The sequence below is a fragment of the Octopus bimaculoides genome, chromosome 6 (assembly GCF_046866305.1).
Source record: "Octopus bimaculoides isolate indiv1 chromosome 6, ASM4686630v1, whole genome shotgun sequence".
Lineage (NCBI taxonomy): Eukaryota > Metazoa > Mollusca > Cephalopoda > Octopoda > Octopodidae > Octopus > Octopus bimaculoides.
Genome location: NC_142933.1, coordinates 21,300,602 through 21,322,474, shown reverse-complemented (window position 1 = coordinate 21,322,474; position 21,873 = coordinate 21,300,602). Strand labels below are relative to the sequence as shown.

Here is a 21,873-nt window from a genome sequence, read left to right as displayed (position 1 = left end):
CCCTCTGCAGGAATCTGCTCTGCCCTCCTCTCTCATAGTAAACTCCCAGCATGAAGCTGACTCTTCTTCCACCTACCCCAGGGCTTGTGACCCAACAAACTGCAGAGTGACCTCAACTGTGCAGGTGATACAAAAAAAAGCACCCAGTTCCCACTGTAAAATGATTATTGTTAAGAAGAGCATCAAATCATAAAAACCCTGCCTAAGCAGACATTGGAACTCGAAGCAGTCCTTGGACACATCGACGTTACATACATATAGGCACGGACATGTCATATAAAAACAAACTACCATATAGTACTATATATATTATACATACCTCGCTTTTTTGCTTTATGTGCTGTTAAGTTGTCTTCCTCTTCCTCACTATCATCATCATCATCATCATCATCATCATCATCATCATCATCATCGTCGTCGTCGTCGTCGTCGTCGTCAGTGCTAGATACTTGCTGCTGACCAATACTATTATCCACAGGTATCACCTCAAAACTTTCCTTGTTATTTTGTGCCTTTGCTTTGCTAGGCATTTTAAGATCATCAATTTCATCCTCACTGGCTCCATCACTTTGCTTCCCTTCTTTTGAAATCAAAGTAGAGAATGAATCCTAGAAGAAAAAGAGGTAAATAAATACACAAAACAAATATACAGAAGATGTAAATACAAAATATGAAAATTTACATATATACATGTGTCTTCCCCCTCCTCTCTCACTCTCTATCTATCTATCATCATCATCATTTAACGTCCGCTTTCCATGCTAGCATGGGTTGGACGATTTGACTGAGGACTGGTGAAACCAGATGGCTACACCAGGCTCCAATCTGATTTGGCAGAGTTTCTACAGCTGGATGCCCTTCCTAATGCTTTTATGTGTCACCCGCACGAAGGCCAGTCAGGCGGTACTGGCAACGGCCACACTCAAAATGGTGCATGTTATGTGCCACCCGCCCAAGAGCCAGTCCAGGGGCACTGGCAACGATCTCGCTTGAAAATCTTACGATGGCCCCACACAAGAGCCAGTCCAGGGGCACCGGCAATGATCCCACTCGAAGGTCCATACACATGCTGCAGGCACAAGTGCCAGAAAGGCGACGCTGGGCACAGGTGCCATCACGATTTCGATTTCGCTTGCCCCAATAAGTCTTCGCAAACTGAGTTTCGTGTCCAATGAAGGAAACGGCGTTGGCATGGGTGCCAGTCATCGAATTTAACTCGGTGTGTGTGTGTGTTAAGTTGAAATTATGATGAATGTAAACAAACAAACGAAGTTTGCTTTAGAAGCGTTGAGATGTCTTAGAAAGTCAAAGAAGTGATTTTAAATTCTCAAATGCAGGATAATGCTAATAATATAGCCTGAACAGGATAAACTACCCCTATTTTGTAGAAAAAAGTGTTGCTATTTATATATATATATAAAACTATAAAGATGATATCTATGAGAAATGGATGAACTCCACCCCACCAGTTTACTTTATATTTGCTTTCATTAGTCTCAACTCTTAATTTTAGAAGTTGTATTTCCATATTTATTACGTTTAAAGACATTAACTCCATAGTTTCTTTTATTGTTCTGGCTCTTCAGTTATTGCTTTTATTTGCAGTTTACAAAGTAAACTAATGAACAAATGGAAGAGGAATGTACCAAAAAAGCAGAAGGACTCCTCTTAGAAAACATTTTGAAACTCTGGAAAGAAGACTGTGAAAATGTGGTCTCTGTGTTCCTCCAATGATGGAAGAGAAATAATAAATGGTTCCTAAATTCTGAAGCGGAGTTTAAGAATACTACTTGGACAACCCTTTCACAAAGAAATTGATTTAAATAAAAACATATGCGGATACAGTAGGACAACCAAACATAAGCTCAAATATGTTTGATAGAGAAGATAAGAGACAAATCAATAGTAAAAAAAATAAAAGCAAATTTTGTCCAAAGGCAGGAAAAAAATACAGCTTTTAATACTTCCTGAGAACTCATTGCAAATTTTTCTATTTAAATGAAAGAAAATAGAAAATATAAAATCAAATTTCACAAAACAAGACTGGCAAAATCTAATTAATCTACAAAAATATTCTGAATCTACAATTAAAGAAGCCAACAAAGGTAGTACTGTTGTTATCCTGGATACAAAGTATTACAAAGAAATGGTATTGAAATGTTTGAAAATAACTATTATGAAAAAATAGACAACTATAAATAATCAAAGGTATTGGGAAAATCTTGCTATCTTGAATAAATATCACAAATATCTGACACCAATTGAATTTGACCATATAAGCAATTTCAGACACAAAGCCAGTGACTACTATGGTCTACCAAAAATTCACAAAAATAAAGTTATAGTGACACTTGTAAAAACTCTAAATCTGAGTGTATTAAAATATTGCCTCCAGATAATACAAAACTCCAACCAGTTATCGCAGGCCTTGCATATGAAACACAAAGGTTAAGCAATTTTTTGGACATCTTACTAAAATCTTTCTTAAAGCATGTACGGAGTTTTATTCAAGTGATTATTTACTTAATCACTAATTAAACACAGTAAGTCAAAATACAATTATTTTCTTTTAACATTATTTATCTATACACTAATATTCCACATGATTATGGAATTAATGCAATAAAATATTAGATGTACAATAAGTTAAATTACCAGAATGCATCAAAATAACTTTATCATTAAAACTATGAGATTCATATTATAAAATAATTACTTCTCCCTCAATGATTTAATGTACTTTCAAATATCAGAGACTGTGATGGGGACCAAAGTTGCCCCTACATATGCCTAACTAGTAATGGAAGTCATAATTGTCACTTCAGATAATAATATAAGGAAGAATGATGGAATGGCAAATTTTTTGAGTATTGGCCAAAATACCATGCAGTATTTCGCCTGGTTTCTTATATTCTGAGTTCAAATCCTACTGACTTTTGCCTTTCATCCCATTGGGATCAATAAAGCATCAATTGACAAACTAAAGCATTGAGGTTAGTATTATCGATTAATTTCCTCCCCTCAAAATTGCTGGCCTTGAGCTTAACCAAGAAATATTTAGCCCAGGTCAATCCTGATCAACCAGGCTTATGATGAAAAATATTCCAGCCATGACCATCCGTTAAGTATAGTGTAGGACTATATTAACCAATGTGGAGGCGCAATGGCCCAGTGGTTAGGGCAGCGGACTCGCGGTCATAGGATTGCGGTTTCGATTCCCAGACTGGGCGTTGTGAGTGTTTATTGAGCAAAAACACCTAAAGTTCCACGAGGCTCCGGCAGGGGATGGTGGCGAACCCTGCTGTACTCTTTCACCACAACTTTCTCTCACACTTAATTCCTGTTTCTGTTGTGCCTGTAATTCAAAGGGTCAGCCTTGTCACACTGTGTCACGCTGAATCTCCACGAGAACTACGTCAAGGGTACACGTGTCTGTGGAGTGCTCAGCCACTTGCACGTTAATTTCACGAGCAGGCTGTTCCATTGATCGGATCGACTGGAACCCTCGACGTCGTAAGCGACGGAGTACTAACAACAATATTAACCAGTATATCTCACACTTTTTAAGTGGAGGGATGTGAATCAAGGGTGACCTGGCTATTATTTCTAGCATATAGAGGACTCCTTTATTGATTTGTATGATAATAGTTTATGAAGAGAGCAAAGCTTACCTTGCTGAACCATTCTGACACTTTTTCAGATGTTGTCTGCTTCTCAGTGAGACTCACCAACAGAGGATTTTCTTTCTCCTTTCTATTTAAAAGAAATACAACATATAATACAGATGATGACAATGATGGTGAAGGTTAGTGGTGGTGAGGAGAAGAGAATGGAAAAAAAAACAAAAATTACTGTGACGATGATGGTCAATGCTTCTCAACCTTTTTTTTAACCATCACCCCCTTTCTTTTACTAACACTTTTTCAATGACTTCTTACAATAATCTGGAAGAGGCTAGAAAACTGATGACCCTGCATTCGATGTTCTAAGAGAGAGAGAGAGTTTGTGCGTGCGTGTGTGTATGTGCATGCGTATGTTCCTTATGCATTCGAAAATTGGGTTGCCCCTATAATAGTGTTTCACTTTCATTCTTTCACTTTTAATTCTAATGTGATAATATTAAGATCATCTTATTTCTATTATATTTGAAATAAATGTATAATTTATATCCTAATGTGAACAAAATCAAGCATCGGCAACTTTCTGTCTTTACGGCCACCACATCAGAATGGTGTGTCAGTGTATGTGTTGACTAACATAAGGAACGGCTGGAAGTGAAACTCTTGACAAAAACACAATGAGGTGGCAGGTCCAATGCATTTAAAAATACACATTTACCATTCAATTACCAGTTAATCATTATCGCAGCAGCTGCAAGGTATTTTAGATATTTACCCTTAAATTAACATTTAATACATGTGCTTAATATATATATATATATATATATATATATATATAAAGAAATTTACCTATAAAAATTATTGTGGCATTTACCATTAAATTAGTAGTTCATACACGTGCTTCTCTTTGGTTAATTTATACTGTATACAAAAACAAAAACATACTACATACATACAAAAATAGGGATCAATGTGTAATTTTTTTCTGTGTTCATAATTTTTTGTTTACAATACTGAAAAAAATATGCCACCAAAGAAAAGACGTAATCTCTCCAGAAACAAGTATAAAGCAAGGAGGACTGTAGAAAACTGAAGGCGAGAGTCTGAAGAGAGAAGCGAGATGAGATTTTCTCAAGATCAGCAAAGGGATGCTGCAGCACGTCAAACGGAGTCTCAAGAGAGAAGGGAGATGAGACTTTCCCAAGGTCAGCAAATGCATGCTGCAGCACTTAATGCTGGATCATTAAATCAATGTTTTAATGACTAGACAGAGGTCCAAGAGAATAGCTATCAGAAACAGACTATGTACAAATTTGTTCTTCACAACTCCTGGAGCTGCTTTCAGATATACATCCCATTCTTATAAAAATGATAACTCTGTTCAAATTGGTGTGCTAAACACAAATTGTCGTTTCTGTTGAGCTTTAAAATTTTCAAATGAAATAAATGGCATGTGCTGCTCAGACGGTCAGGTAAGATTGCCAGCACTACCAGTTCTTTCTCAACCTTTTATGGATCTTCTAGAAGGTACTTACATCCAGTCAAAGGATTTTCTGAACAATATCAGACAATACAACTTTGCATTTCAAATGACATCGCTTACTCCATCTAAGAAGAAGCTTAAACATGAATTTACGCTGACGTCACAGTTAAAGGGCAAGTCAACCACCTCATTGGTCCCGTTACCCACAAATGAACAACCACAGTTCCTCCAAATTTACTTTATAAGTGATGTAGGACATCAAACCCGAAGGAGGTGTTAAAATTTCAGATGATGGGTCATGTTAGACACAGCGCAGACTGCTGCAAAAGAGATTATATCCACTGACAGCTTTTTAGTGGATTCAAAAACCCCCATCCCCAATTTTCCATGACAGGTTAGGGCCTGAAATACTCCAAACGGACACATAGCATGTTGCTTAGTTGAATTAGCCCATCATTTATTCCACAAATATTTTGTTGTCAATGCTGCACTTTCCCATATCACCTGTTTCAACATAACTGTAATATATATACAAACTATGACATTTTAATCCCGAGCAACGCCGGGTATCTCAGCTAGTATATATATAAATATATATATATAGATTATTCACGCACACACAAAACATACAAAAAAGAAGGGAATGTACACAACTTACTCTTCAATTCCATCATCACCATCATCAACCTTCTTTTTCTTTCTATCTAATCCTTCTAGTTCATCATCATCAGATAATTCCGCCATGCTGATATCATCATCGTCATCATCAGCCTTTGGTTCTTCACCATCATCACTATCGATGTTGTAATCGTAATCTTCTCTCTCCATTGGGTCACGGTTATAAGACACCTTTAAAACCCTTTTAGGAATGAAAAGGTCATCATCATCTATTAACTCTTCCTCATCAGCCAAGCTCAAATCTCCCTTCTGAATCTTTTCCAGACCCTTTAAATAACAAACGATAATTGTGAGATAAAGGCTTTGAGAATTATAAAGTTGCGCAACTGACAAAATCACAGGTTCCAAATCTTATAACAACCATAATATCAACTTTACTACAAATGTTGAAAAATATATTGTCATACAAAGGATGTGAGGTTGAACTTATGAACATCATCTTACTACAGTCATTTTGTTGCATCTCTGAACAAAGCACTCTAAATTGCTTTGCTCCAATTTGCTTTAATATGTAAATTGTAGGTTTCCAATCTTCTACTTCACAATGAAGTGGCTAACAGTAGGAAGGACATCAAACCAAGAAAATATCCCCAACAAATAAATCATCTCACAAAAAAGAAAAAGCTAGGGATAAATGAATGTAAAAATAATAAAAGATTAAAAAAATTATTATTAGATACACTGACACAAAGTAACAAATTTGTAGTGGGAGGGAGTACAGTAAATTAACTCATTTAATTCTTTGCTCTTCTAACTTTACTGCATGCACACACATATATATCTCCTAAGCTAATAGAGCTACCACACAGCTACATACATATCTGCTATGCTAATAGAACAGATGCCACACAACTTATATACTTATCTACCACACTAAACAAAATAAAGACACTGTACAGCTACATACACATCTGTAATACAAACAGAACAGAGACACCTCACAGGTCTATATATATAGCTACTATGCACAAAACAGACACATCATTTCTGTTTAAAATTTTCTACATGCAACAAAAGGCCCACAGGATATCAGGGCAGGATGTAACAGACTTTGTCATGAGATGGAGATATTCAACATAAGAAAACAGGGAAAAATGGATGAATTAGAATTATATGTGAAGATTATAGGAGAGAGAGGAATAAGAGTTACAATAATTTAAAAGATTTTGAAGACAAAAGGTATATTAAAAAAAAAAGCAGTAGATAGAATTAGAACCTTTTCTGATTTGATCTTCTGCAACTGGAAAAGGCCGATGTCATCAATTTGCTCAATCTCATCATCAGGGAAGGCCATCTTCATATCCATTCTTTGTGTCAGCTTAAGCTTTTGTTCTCGAATCTTCTTCAGACGTCTATACAGGAAGAGAGTTTATAACCAGTGGATCTTAGGTTTACAAGTGGCAGAGAATTTACAAACACAACAAATTGACATTCTTTACATACACACACACACACTTTTACTGGTTTCAGCTACTCTGCAGCGATACACACATATGCAAACATGCAAGAAAATTAAATACTATAGACATATAGGCGTAGGAGTGGCTGTGTGGTAAGTAGCTTGCTTACCAACCACATGGTTCCGGGTTCAGTCCCACTGCATGGCACCTTGGGCAAGTGTCTTCTACTATAGCCTCGGGCCGACCAAAGCCTTGTGAGTGGATTTGGTAGACGGAAACTGAAAGAGGCCCGTCGTATATATGTATATGCGTGTGTATGTTTGTGTTCGTCCCCGCAACATCGCTTGATGTGTTTAGGTCTCCGTAACTTAGCGGTTCGGCAAAAGAGACCGATAGAATAAGTACTAGGCTTACAAAGAATAAGTCCTAGGGTTGATTTGCTCGACTAAAGGCGGTGCTCCAGCATGGCCACAGTCAAATGACTGAAACAAGTAAAAGCGTAAGACACAAAAATCAAAACAGCAATACATTATTTTTGGTAGTCTCTCAAGTCTAAAAAAGAGGATTCCACAATTTCTTGTTAACAACCTGCAACTGATGTTCAAATGTTTGTGCTGTACATTAGATCACTCCCCTCCATCAAACTGACATTGCCTGTACAGGTGCAGTGCACCACATGTCAAATGTAAAAATGATTGCAGGACAACATGAAATGCAGTGCTTGGTTCAAAAATACAATGGACCACCTGGCATGGGAACTGAAACCACAATCTCACAATCATGAGTGCAATGTCCTTGGCACTAGGCCACATGCCCTCAATACATCACATGCATGCATATACAGACACATGCTCAGCTGAAGCAGCAGAGCTAGAACATTTTAGATCCAAATTAATGGTGAGCTATGAAAGTAAGAGTCTTAAGAGAGACAATTGCTCTGGTGGACTTTGTTAAAATCTGAGCAAAGATAGGCAATAAAAAAAGAGTGAACTCAAAAAATGCAACATCCAATTTGGGTTTAGGAATATCTTGATCTGTGTGTGGCTTGATCAGAACCAGTAATAAATTTTCTACAGAAACACAAAGTGGAGTGTCTTGTCTAAGGAAACTCAACACAATAGCAGCAGCAAGGAGTGATGATACAGATTATATAGCTGGTTAGATAACAACAAGAAGGCACCACACAGTAGTAGAAAGTGACAGTACCTTTTATGTAGCTAGGTAGACTGTGGTAAGTGGAGTGTCTTGTCTAAGAAGACAACACAATGTCTATAGCAGGAGATAGTGGTATCTATTATGCAGCTAGGTATATTGATATAAGTAGTGGTTTGTCTAAGCAAGCACAATGCAATAGCTGTTGTTGTTGTTTAGCCCCAGGTCAACTCTGCTTAAGCAAACCTATGATTAAAGGCAATCCAGCTAAGGTGAAGCCATCCTTTTCCTAGGTACAGTAGACATCTAAGACTAAATTACTCAATGTGTCCTATTTTTAAGGTAGTAGGGAGTGATTTGAAAGTCAGCTTCTATCTCTGGTGGACTATGCAACCATGCAGAGGTTTAGTCTTTGGTTGCAACAGGGTGTGGAGGTACCCATTTTACAGCTAGGTAGACTAAGATAAGTAAAGTATCTTGTCTCTAGTGACAATGTATCAACTGTATAGAGAACAACGAATGGTACCTACTAAAGAGCAAGATGAATTGCGGTTAAGTGCCTTGTTTAAGGACACACAACATAACAGTTGCAGTAGGATATAATGAAATATCATTATAGAACTACATAGTGAGGTAGGTAAAGTAACTTGCCTAACAAAACACTACTGATAAGCAAGGATTGCATTAAACAAAAAAGTTTGAGCTTGTTATCTTATGGATTGTAAAATTGACTATTTGGTCACTATCACATACATCAAAATATATACCAGTAATTAATGAGAGACAAACTTACTTCTTAATTGTCTTTCTCTCCTCCTCTTTGGCAGTGGCTAGCAATTCTTGAAGCTTTATTTCTTCATCTTCGTCACTATCAACCTTCTCCTCTTCTACTGGAGTTCTGTCATAAAAAAAGAAATACTGTTAGCTATTAACACATTTGATATCAACCCATTTGAGACCACCCCTGATTCCATGATATGAATTTCCTGTTTTAACTCTTTAGTATTCAAATTACTCTGTCAAATGTAATATTTATATATTTACATGGTTTTTAATTAATCTTGTAGCTTTTGAGATATCAATGATGCAATTGTTTATTTTTAGAATGACAATGCAGGGTAGGTGTGAGAGGCCAGATCTGGCTGATTTGAACATAAAACAAGTGGAATATTTAGGCTGGATGTGGCTAGCATAAATGCTAAAAAGTTAAAGTGATCTGAAATAAAAACCGTCCATCAAAATTTCATGTTAATTTGTTCCAAACTGGTTTAATATTGACATTAAATTCATTATAATTCTCAAAATTAATTAGAACAAAAGCAATGAATTTCAACATTGGATAATAAAAGGGTTAATACTGTGAATACATGATTTTCCAGCTTGGTGTCACTTATAATAACAATATCTATATGTACATGTAAACACACTTGATAACAGATAAGAGATGTGATGTTATATACATATAAATAAGTTAAGATATTACTTACTGAGGTGTGTCTGTTTCCCTTTGTTTTAAAATTTGTTTCCTCCATCCAATAAGGCGTCTAAAATGATAAAAAAAAAAAATTTTTATTTAGTTTTTTTTAAATTTTATTTTGCCTTTGATGAATGAAAGGTTTACAGGTTTCAATGAGCTGATTATTGATTCATCATATTTGCAATGGCAGGAACAACAAAAGATTGTTTAACTTGGGCAGATCAGATATAATTATTATCATTAAACATCCATACTCCACTTTGTAAAAGTGGTTGGCATTAGGAAAAGCATCCAGCCATAAAAACCACGCCAAAACAGGCAGTGGAGCTTGGATAGTCCTCTGGCTTGATAGCTTCTGTCAAACTGCCCAATCCATGGACTGGAAGGTTTGAGAGGATCCAACAACCCAGGGGATTGTGTTCTGAGACTCGATGTCTGCTTTGGCAGTTTCTGTTGTTGGATGTCCTTCTAATGCCAACCAGTTTAAAGCAAACCCCCGAGTGCTTTTCTCATGCCACTAACACAAGTGAAGTTGCAAAGTAACTTGCAAGACAGAAAAAGAAACGTTGGGGACATATTTAAAAGAGAGAGGTGGCTTTATGTCAGGTGTCTTACTATAGAGAAAATACATGGTTTCTCCGCATTATCGTACAAGGGAATTTCTTTCAAAGCACTTGTTTATCAGTTTTCTTGCTAAAATATATTCACAAACATATGTACAGAATGGGCTTCTGTACAGCTTTCATCTTTTAAATTCCACCTTCAAGGCATTGGTCAACTTGTGACTGGGCTAGAAGACACACGCTCTAAATACTCTTGAATAGACTTGAACCCAGAAACGCAAGATTTAAAATCAAATGTTTTAACCATACAGCCATAGATGCTTCATCTTAATGTTCTCTTGGGTTGGACAGAACTTGTTGAGGCAGAGACTCTACAGCAGGATTTCCTACCTGTTGCCAACCTGCACTTGTTTCCAAGAAGGTAATAATTTTCTATAACCAGACATGTTTTCACAGAAGTTTGGAAATGAAGAACACTGCTTATATGATAGTGACACTTGTTAACAACTATCACATGATGTCAAGGCAAGGAGACATTAACATACACACACATATACATGACAATCTTCTATAACAGAAGGCACTTGCCCAAGATGCCATGCAAACCACACATCCACACCTGTGCCTCAAGTAGAATATTACATAACACTGACTGAATGATTTAACAGACAACTGGTAGTTATTTTAGAGATCTTGGTTACTTGAAAGGCAACTCACATCATAGATAGACCGACCTAAATACAGCAACATATTTATCCTGTGCTCTGCTGTATCTGTCACTCCATTCATTCATTAACAACAGCCACCACCATTTCACATCCACTTTCCATGCTAGCATGATTTAGGTGGGATCACCAAGGTCAGAATCATGACACATTTTGTAGTCCTACTCTGGGGACCTTATCTTACAATTTCCTTTTTGGCTTTGTTTCTATGGTTCAATACCTTTCCTAACATCAACAAGGAGTACAAGATACATTTTTTCATAACACCAGTACTAAAGAGATGTCATGTCCTTGACAAAACGAATGGATCATCACAATTTCACAGTGTATACTAGATGTCTTTCGTGACACCCATATGAGAGGCAGCTATGTCCTCAACACAACTAAAGAAATTTCATTCATTTCTATAAGTCAAGCCAAGAAAGAAGCCCCTACACAGCTGCTCAACTTGTTAAAAATAGCAACCTTAATTGACACTTTACCATATTAGGAAAAGGACACATTGGATGTGGTCCTAAATCTCCTGACATAGGACACAAGTAAGATGATGTCATCTATAATGATTTTGATCATAGATTTGCTTGATCCGAACTGGCCTAGGGCTAAACAACAGCAATAATCTACTGAACTATATTTATCAAATCATGTCGTTTTTTTCAGACCCAGATCCAAGATTAAAGACATTCCAACCATGATCATCCCATCTTTCTTTTTTTTTCTCAAGACAATATATCCAAGACAAGATTACCCAACATGTCCTTCCTTTTTAGAAATATTCAGCTGTAATTTCAGAGAGATTTGGCTGCAGCTTTGGCCTATCCTACAGAGCCTTCGAACTTGTCGTGAGGAGGAGAAAGAAACCACACTCCATGTTCCAGTATTCTGGACCAAATACTTGCAACAGAGTGAATTCTGCTAAAAGTCATCAAAGGGTCAAGTTATGGTGTTTAACTGAGTCATGGATTAAGTCTTGCTAATTGATGTATTTGTTGCTTCATCCTCTCTCTTTGCTCTTTAACTTGTTTCAGTCATTTGACTGCGGCCATGCTGGAGCACCGCTTTTAGTTGAGCAAATCAACCCCCAGGACTTATTCTTTGGAAGCCTAGTACTTATTCTATCGGTCTCTTTTGCCGAACCGCTAAGTTACGGGGACGTAAACACACCACCATCGGTTGTCAAGCGATGTTGGGGGGGGGGGGGGGGGGGCAAACAGACACACAAACAAATATACGGCAGGCTTCTTCCATTTTCCGTCTACCAAATCCACTCACAAGGCTTTGGTCGGCCCGAGGCTATAGTAGAAGACACTTGCCCAAGGTGCCACGCAGTGGGAATGAACCTGGAACCATGTGGTTGGTAAGCAAGCTACTTACCTCCTGCATTAAGTTTTAACCAAATATCTTCATACCTGTTCCTAAATACAAATATCTATCAAAGATAATTCAAACATGTTCAACATCAGCTTGCATGAAAGAGAGAGTGCAAGTGAGATTTGTCGGCAGCAGGGCATTAAAGGTGTTGTCTAGGGTGCCTATATCACATAGCAGCACTAGTTGCTTTTGGAGTAAAAAAAAATGTTGTCAGTGGAAGGTCCCTAAGGATGTGCTGAACTCAGACCTCACTATTATGGACAAAACAACACAGGACTTAAAAGCATAGCAGTTTGCTGCATTGTAGATCTAAGTTATTCTAACATGAATAAAACAGTCGATGAAATGCTATAATATTAGCCATCACTGTACAACAGTATAACCTACCATTCCACAATAAGATGTGCCGCAACACTAAGGCATTACCCACCATAATACAATATTATCTACAACTACAATACAACAGTATTATCTACCACATCAGTAAAATATTAGCCATTGTAATATTACTGATCAATACTAGGTTACTCACCATCATCTACCACAAAATGAAGTATTACCCACCAACCACCCTACAATATTATCTACCACAGTATTACAATGTTGCCCAGCATAATAGAGTATTGAATAACCCACCACCAGAAAGTACAAGGTACCCAATATAAAAGAGTACATATAACTCACTTGATATCTTTCTTTCCCAGCACTCGAATGTCCTTACAACACATCTTTATTTCCTCTGTCGTCAGCGGATCTTCCAAAATGGACTGGTCATCAAACAATAGCTGCAAACAACAAATAAATTTTTATCAAAACATTAAATTTATAGGCAGCCACATAGTGTCAAAAAGCACTTATGCTGGTGCCACAGGAAAAGCATCCAGTACATTCTGTTAAGTGGTTGGCATTAGGAAAGGTATCCAGCTGTAGAGATCATGTCAAAACAGACAACTGGAGCCTGGTGCAGTTCTCCAGCTTGCCAACTCCTCTCAAACTGTTCAACCTATGCCAGCATGGAAAACAGATGCTAAATGATGATGATGATGACACTGATAATTAACACACCCCAAAAGATTTCATCAAACAGTTAAAGACAGATGCAAACTCTAATGACAAAAGCTTTTTACAAAACATTAGAAGTCACTCACTTCATAGAACGCACATCATCATCATAATGTCCACTTTTCCATGCATACAAGGGTCAGATAGAATTTTCTGAGACAGATTTTCTACAGCCAGATGCCCTTCCTGTTGCCAACCCTCATCTGTTTATTTCTCCTTCTAACTAATGTAATATTTCTCTATGGCCATAGAATACTGGAAATGAAGGACACAGCTTGCATGACAGTAACATTTGCTTACAGTTATCACATGATGTCATAACAAGAAGTAATACACACACATACATCTATAACTGGCTTCTTACAGTTTCCATTTACCAAATCCATTCACAAGGTTTTGATCAGCCTAGGGCTATAGAAGACACTTGCCCAAGGTGCCATGTAGTGGGATTGAACCCAAACTCATGTGGTTGGGAAGCAAACTTCTTATCACATAGCCACACCTGCACCAATCTTGTTTTACATGTTTTATAAACTGTTTTCCCATTAACACAGAACATTACCAGTTTTCTTGGATTGTGATTTACTTTTTCTTTCTCTAATATGTCATGGAAAACACAAGATATTCTTTTCTACTCTAGGCACAAAGCCCAAAATTTGGGGGGGGGGGGCAGTCGATTAGATCGATCCCAGTATGCAACTGGTACTTAATTTATCAACCCTGAAAGAATGAAAGGCAAAGATGACCTCGGCAGAATTTGAACTCATAATGTAAAGACAGACGAAACACCACTAAGCATTTTGCCCGGCATGCTAGTGTTTCTGCCAACTCACTGCCTGATATTGCCACTAATAATATCAAATGCAGCTCTAATTGCCAACTCTAATTGTTTTTATCCAGTGTTCACAAGTTTAATGTTTGTATAAATATGCTAGGTAGTCAGCACTATATTTGTACTAATTCAAGCTGAACAATGTATGCCCGATAGATACATTTGCAGATCACTGTGTGTGGATGTGCATAACAGTGATAGATCTCTCTTACATCCTAATGGTATTTCAGAAGTTTGATGAAGAGCATACTTATTCCTTGTTTTATAGCATGAGTGGCCTACTAGGTGAAGCTGGCTGGCACTTAAGCAGCATTGTTTCACAGGTGGGCCAAAGGAGCGATCTCATTAATTGCACACCCTCCTCCTGGTTCAAAGGCTTGTACCACCAAACAGCTAGTCAGCTCTGGCTGCTGGAACTGAAACTAACAAGACACTGTTGGAAGGTAGGTTCAGAGAGGATGCAGGCCAAAACTACACGTCCTTCCCTTCCATTGGTCAGTTAAAGCTTAGATAGTGTCATGTGACAGTTAGCTGGTTTTGGCTGCTGGAGTCTATTGGCAAGTATTTAAAGGGAAATTTGGCAAGATGGTCATTCGCCCGCTGACATTCATTGATGCTGCATCGAAGAAACCAAAGAATAAAAGGCCAAAGAAAAAAACGCACTCAACACCAGGGGTTGGAGCTATGTTGAAAATGGTAGAGGAGCAGGAGCCAAAACCGGACGTGGCTCCTCTTGATGATGTCTTTAGCCACTGAACCCCATAAAGGAGCTGTTGAAGTGAACCACGAAATGTGGTTGGAATTCCTCCTTTTATGGAGAGATGAACTGTAAAATAATGTAGTGAGTGACAAGGCTGAGCTCATTGCATTACAGTGTCAGTCAGTCTTCTATAATAGTGCATGTAGTTGCATGACTGACAGATACTTGTGTCTCGAAATGTAATCCTCATGTAGATTCTATAATGACAAGGAGTGGATATATATATGTGTGTGTGTGTGGATATGGATATATATATATATATATATATATACACACACACACACAAGTGCAAGCATAGCTGAGTGATTAAAAAATTTGCTTCCTAACCATGTTATTTCAACTTCAGCTTTCACTACATGACATCATATCAAGTGTCTTTTACTACTGTCCTGGGCTAACCAAAACCATATAAGTGAATCCAGTAGACAGAAACCAAATAAGCTCATCACGTGTGTGCACATGTATGCATGCACGTGTGTATCTGTGTATGTTTTTTTCTTCCTTTCATTTGTGCTCTACAAACGTCACAAGCTATAAGCAGTGGTGTTATTATCATTTCTCTTGTCAACAAATCACCTGCTTGGTTTGCACCTTCTAAGAGATGTGAAATAAGAGATCCCTTACTTGGAAAACATGTAAGGGTTGGTGACAGGAAGGGCATCCAGCATCATCATCATCGTTTAATGTCCGCTTTCCATGCTAGCATGGGTTGGACGATTTGACTGAGGACTGGTAAACCAGGTGGTTACACCAGGCTCCAATCTGATTTGGCAAAGTTTCTACAGCTAGATGCCCTTCTTAATGCCAACCACTCCGAGAGTGTAGTGGGTGCTTTTATGTGCCACCGGCACGAAGGCCAGCCAGGCGGTACTGGCAACGGCCACACTCAAAATGGTGTCTTTTACATGCCACTTGCACGGGAGCCAGTCCAGTGGCACTGGCAACGATCTCGCTCGAATGTCCCTACACATGCCACCGGCACAAGTGCCATCACAATTTCGCTTTCGCTTGCCTCAACAGGTCTTTGCAAGTCGAGTTTCTATGTCCAATGAAGGAGACGACGTTGGCGTGGGTGCCATCTGTCGAAATTAGTTCGATTTCACTTGTCATAATGATAAGGACTTTTCTTGAGAATTTACTCTTTTAATATTTGCTGCCTGCCCTGAGTATTTATTGACGATACATGTCATCAGTAAATAGTGTGTGTGTGTACGTGTGAGTGTCAAAAGTATTTCAGGACAGAAACAGCAACAAATACCCAAAATATAAATTACCTCTGTGCAAGAAGCAAGAATCTTCAAATAATCTTGGTTGTTAATGAACTCTGATACATTTTTGGGGAAGTATAAATTGGTGAGTCCATCAGCATAACCTTCTCGGTTTCTGCAAGGAAAGTTGAAAAGAATTTAGAGAAAGCTACAAAGAACAGAAGAGTGTTTTGGCAATGAGATGAATATTTCCACAAGAGAGGAAGACAATGAATTGCAAAGAATGATGGGAATAGCACTGGTGACGGATGTTATGATGAGAAATTGATGATATAGCTGTATCATGTGTTGAAGAATGATGAGAGTAACTAATTGAAGGTGATTATACAGGAAATAAGAGCAAGGATGATGAGAAAAGAAGACAAAATAGACAAGTCTGTCATAGGGCCAGCAAGTCTATTACCTCTTTTAATCCTTTTAATGCTAACCCACAGTTAAACCAACCTGTACAATGTTACAAACACTCAGTAAGCTACTTTATGTTTCAAACACCAGTTTAATAATGAAAGAGTTATTTCACTAATTTCTTCTTTACTTTCAAAATTAACACACGAAAAGGCAGCATAATTCAACAGAAATATGATAACAAATGGGTCAATGAAGCAAATGGCTTTAAAATGTTTGTTGTTGTACATAGACAAGCATAAGGTCATTATCATCGTTTAACATCCACTTTCCATGCTAGCATGGGCTGGACGATTTGACTGAGGACTGGTGGATCAGGAGGCGACACCAGGCTCCAATCTGATTTGGCAGAGTTTCTACAGCTGGATGCCCTTCCTAACGCCAACCACTCCGAGAGTGTAGTGGGTGCTTTTACGTGCTGCCGGCAAGGTCTGAAATATTTTGGGAAGAAAGGAATCCAGTTGATCAAATACACCCCAGTACTGGACTAGAACTTATTCTGTTGACCCTTAACCCTTTAGCATTCAGATTACTCTGTCAAATGTAATGCATATGTATTCACATTATTTTGAATTAATCATGCACTATCTCATAGCTTCAAGATTTCAATGATGTAATTTGTTACTTTTAGATTGACATTATAGGATAGGCATGGACGGCTAGATTTGGCCAATATGAACATAAAACAGGTTGAATATTTTGGCTTGATATGACCGGTTTAAATGCTAAATTGTTTCTAACATAGACAAAACTATTGAATGAGGGTACAGTTGTTTATATCAACCCAATACTTGACTGGTACTTATTTTATCATGCCCTGATTTGAACTCAGGACATAAAGGGCTATCACTAAATACTGTAAATTACTTTGTCTACTATGCTGTGAACATCCATGTCCATCAATCATGAATACATATGCTATACCCATCTGTTAACAAAATACCTTCCACTCTAGACATCACATGAAGCTTATCTACAAATACACTCCCCCATGTGAAATACAACCAACACTGAAAATATACACCAACCAACTTGGGTGTCTCATGTGGTTGTGCAACCTGATAGAAATGGCAGTCAAATCTTTTTCATCTTGAAAAAACAAAGGATACATTGGATAATATAGACCATAATATGCTATATCTGAAAAAATACGTGGAATAGTTACAGCTAGATCTGCTAGATCAAGATTGACCTGGGCAAAAGAACAACACCAAATCCCATCTGGATTACATCCTACTATCTTAAAAAAATCATTAGATATTATTATCATCATCATTTAACATCCCTTCTCCATGCTGGCATGGACTGGACATTTTGACAGGAGCTAGGGAGCTGGCAAACCAGAGAACAGAGCCAAGCTCTGCTGTCAGCTTTGGCATAATTTCTACAGCTGGATGCCCTTTATAACAATATCCTAGATATATTGTGTGAATAAAAGACAGGATAGCCATAGCTGGAACATCCTTAATCATTGCTAACATGGGCTAAACAACAGCTTCACATCCTCAAATCAGGCATTATTATCTTAACAAAAAGACAATAGATAATGTAGTCCTAGATCCATTATTACATGATCACATGACCAACCAGGCTATCAGATGTTGTTACACATCACTGGTGACAATGCATTTTGCACTGTTTTAGCCTTCAAACGGCACCACCCCGCTGGTTAGGCGAGCAGGCCAACATTCCACCAGAGCAATATGAAATGAAGTGTCTTGCTCAAGGACACAATACGTCGCTCAAACAGGGACTCAAACTCACGATCTAGCGATCATGAGTGCAACAGCCTAACCACAAGGGCATGCACCTTCAAGATCCATTATATGTGAATAAAAGAAACAGGAGACACATGATTGGAAGAGATGATTATAGATCTGTGGATCAGGGCTGAGCTGGAGATAAACAACAACAACAACAACTATGCATCTACTGATTAGAGCATTCAATCATTCCAACAAACCTAAACAAATAACTAAAAAGAAAACAAAAAAATCAGCTGTTTCACCTCTGTTTCTGTTCTGGCTTAAATGTATTCAGGAGTACTTTTGTATCCTCAACTTCTTTGAAAACATGTTTTGGATCAAGAAATTTTGGGTCCAGCTTATCAGGTGCCAAATAGCTCTCACACACCACAAAGATCTCAGCAGACTCAGTTCTTGATGCTTGGGGTTTCGTGGCATGTACCTTCTTGAACAGCTGGTTAAATACCCAGATAAGTGAGTTGTAGTCTTTCGAACGAAATATCTTTGTCACAAACCAGCCTCCTTTGCGAAGAATTCCGACTGCCAACCTCAGAGCAGAAAGTGTTAACTGGGCTGCAAGAAAATGGAGATTAAGTAACTATTAAAAATATATTTTTCAATTCCCCATTTTTTTTTTTTTTTTTACTTTAGCATTTATTTTTAAAAAATTGGCATAAAAGATAAAAACATTACATAAAGAAAAAAAATTACAATGACAAAAATGAAGGTGTGATGAGATACATCGATGTGAACACGTACTCATAAACACACACACACACTGACACAACCATACATATATATTCTTATACACACACATACACATATATCATTTCCATCATCTAAATTAACCATATTAGGCCCAAATATTCTACCTTGTTTTTATGTTCAAGCATGCCAGAACAGGCCTCTCACACCTACCTTACAATACCATTCGAAAAATAAACAATTAGATCGTTGAAATCTCAAAGCTACAAGGTGACACTCGATTAATTCAAAACAATGTGACTAAATAAGAATTACATGTAACAGAGTAATCTGGATACTAAAGGGTTAAATTTGTTTTTCCCATGCCTGCATGGATGGAAAAGACCTACAGCATCGCATTTTGCCACTTATTGAAATCCTTTCTCTCCTTCACAATGTTTAGCATTCACATCTTCCCCCAGTTACCTTCCACAGGCTCCTTCTATTTGGACTACCTGGCCTTTCTTTAACAAACATATATGATATGCATCCCATGTCTTTACCAGCTCAGTCCCTTCTCTTGCACACATCAGATTTCTCTAATACATGATTTTCGTTCGGTTCATCTGTCTTTCATTTGTACACACTAACACATTACACATTCAGTGGAGCATACCTGCCTCATTTCTTTCCAACCTACACACATCCTCTTGTTTATAGACTCATCTTTCATACAATGCAACACTGCATTTCATACACAAAACATCATACAATTGTCACCTTTGAATATGCACATAAATACACATATATAATAATGGATTTAATCCTAGATTACAACCTATTAACAAAAGAGAGAGGGAATATAATACCAACCTTGCTGAAAAGCATCATGTACCCATGATTTACCCACATTAGGTGCTCCATCATTAAGGACAGTATCAGCTTTCCAGTCCTGGAGTTCTTTTTTGATGGCCTATAAATGCAGATAAGAGAGAGAGAGAGAAAGAGACATTAGATAGAAGGAGAGCAGAAGCCTGTTACACAGAGAGAGAGAGAGAAATTAGAGATGAGGGGGAGCATTAACAGAATAACAGAGAAGGAAAGAGTTCTGTAATGCAAAGAGTAAAAGAAAGAAATCATTATCAATGTAAAAATGGAGATGAAAAGTGACCTTTCCTTTATGTCCCCACTAAGTTATAGCAACATAAACAACCTGATATCAAATGGTGATGGAAGACAAACACAAACAGACACATATATTTATATATATACAATCTGCTTCCACACAATTTCCATCTACAAAATTCACTCGCAAGGCACTGGTCAGCCCAGGACTATAGTAGAAGACACTTGCTCAAGGTACTGTGCAGGAGGACTTATCTATTAATGATTTATTTACCATTTTTTATAAATAGAGAAAGAAAGCTAGGATTTAGGAAAAATAATCAGAACAATATAAGTGATATCAAGATTTACTGGGTCTAAGCAAAAGAATTATTACACAGTTAATTATTTCACCAATGATTTTGTAAGTTATGTAGGCCTTGCAAAACTTCTTAACTTAGAAGCAAAACCCATTGAGTAGTTTCTTAATTTTTTTTCCTTAAGAAATTAGTGTCAGGATGAATAATGAATCTTCAAGGTTTGTGCATCACCAGGGCAATGCAACTTTCTTTGGATCAAGAGAGGAAAGGAAAGCATATCTTGGAAAGCTTCAAAGTAACAGAGACTAATGGAACACAAATTTATCACCGAGACAATAAATCAATGCCCAGGAATTGATATTTTGTAAATATATGTAAAACATTTATGCATAGTCAACTTACCTGGGCAGGTGAACATGGTATGACAACAAGTAAAATCAACAATAAATAAAAACCACATTCACAATATACACCAACAGTTATATTCTATCAGCAAGTCTCATCCAAATTCATGCATCATCATCATTGTTTAACGTCCGTTTTCCATGCTGGCATGGGTTGGATTTATGATTTCTATACTCTAGTACATAACCTCTACAAACATCTCTAGTTTCTAACCAGATTGAGCGATTTATATAGAGAAAGCACAATAAGACTTTAAGAGTTAATTCTGTTAACACACAAGTGATGTGTAGCTATACACTCTATTGTTTAAAAGTAATTATCTAATTTAAAGATTAATGATGAATGCTTGCAGGAAGCTTTAGCTCTTGATCTATGGTACTTAAAACAAATATATGAAATGCAGTAATAAGAAGATAAATAAATACAAACTTACCACTCGACAACTTTCAGTGGTGATGTCATTTTGTAGACACGTGGTTCGAGGGATAGGTCTGATTGGCACAAGGTCCACACCTGTAAGTATAAACAAACATTAGCATATAATCCATACATATATACATGCACACACATATCTGAAACCAGAGTACCACATCTGGATGGTCCATATTTCGTCTTTTTTATGGTTTAGTCAAAAGAAAAGGGTAGTACTCATGATCCATACAGAGTCTTTGAGATTGATGAGACCAATGGGGCTTATGTTTGGCGTAAACATCTGAAGGTATGAAGGCAGTGAATCAGTGATCATTTTGTTAGAAATCCATAAACAACAACATTAATGTATACATTTCAAAGAAAAATATTTTTTCAATAAAAATGAGT

At 37.4% G+C, this 21,873-nt stretch overlaps 1 protein-coding gene across 1 annotated transcript in view; it reads right to left on the bottom strand.

Annotated features, from left to right (window-relative positions):
* The window catches only part of LOC106871475 (pre-rRNA 2'-O-ribose RNA methyltransferase FTSJ3), a 38,724-nt gene that overhangs the window by 13,174 nt on the left and 3,677 nt on the right, over positions 1-21,873 (bottom strand). Inside the window, exons 3-13 of the mRNA XM_014917951.3 lie at positions 21,488-21,567; positions 20,099-20,198; positions 18,805-19,114; positions 16,398-16,506; positions 13,154-13,254; positions 9,821-9,877; positions 9,127-9,231; positions 6,998-7,133; positions 5,762-6,048; positions 3,672-3,753; positions 320-608 (exon numbers count right to left, since the gene is read on the bottom strand). Coding sequence (XP_014773437.2) covers positions 320-608; positions 3,672-3,753; positions 5,762-6,048; positions 6,998-7,133; positions 9,127-9,231; positions 9,821-9,877; positions 13,154-13,254; positions 16,398-16,506; positions 18,805-19,114; positions 20,099-20,198; positions 21,488-21,567 — 1,656 coding nt within the window. The remainder of the gene's footprint in view (positions 1-319; positions 609-3,671; positions 3,754-5,761; positions 6,049-6,997; positions 7,134-9,126; positions 9,232-9,820; positions 9,878-13,153; positions 13,255-16,397; positions 16,507-18,804; positions 19,115-20,098; positions 20,199-21,487; positions 21,568-21,873) is intronic.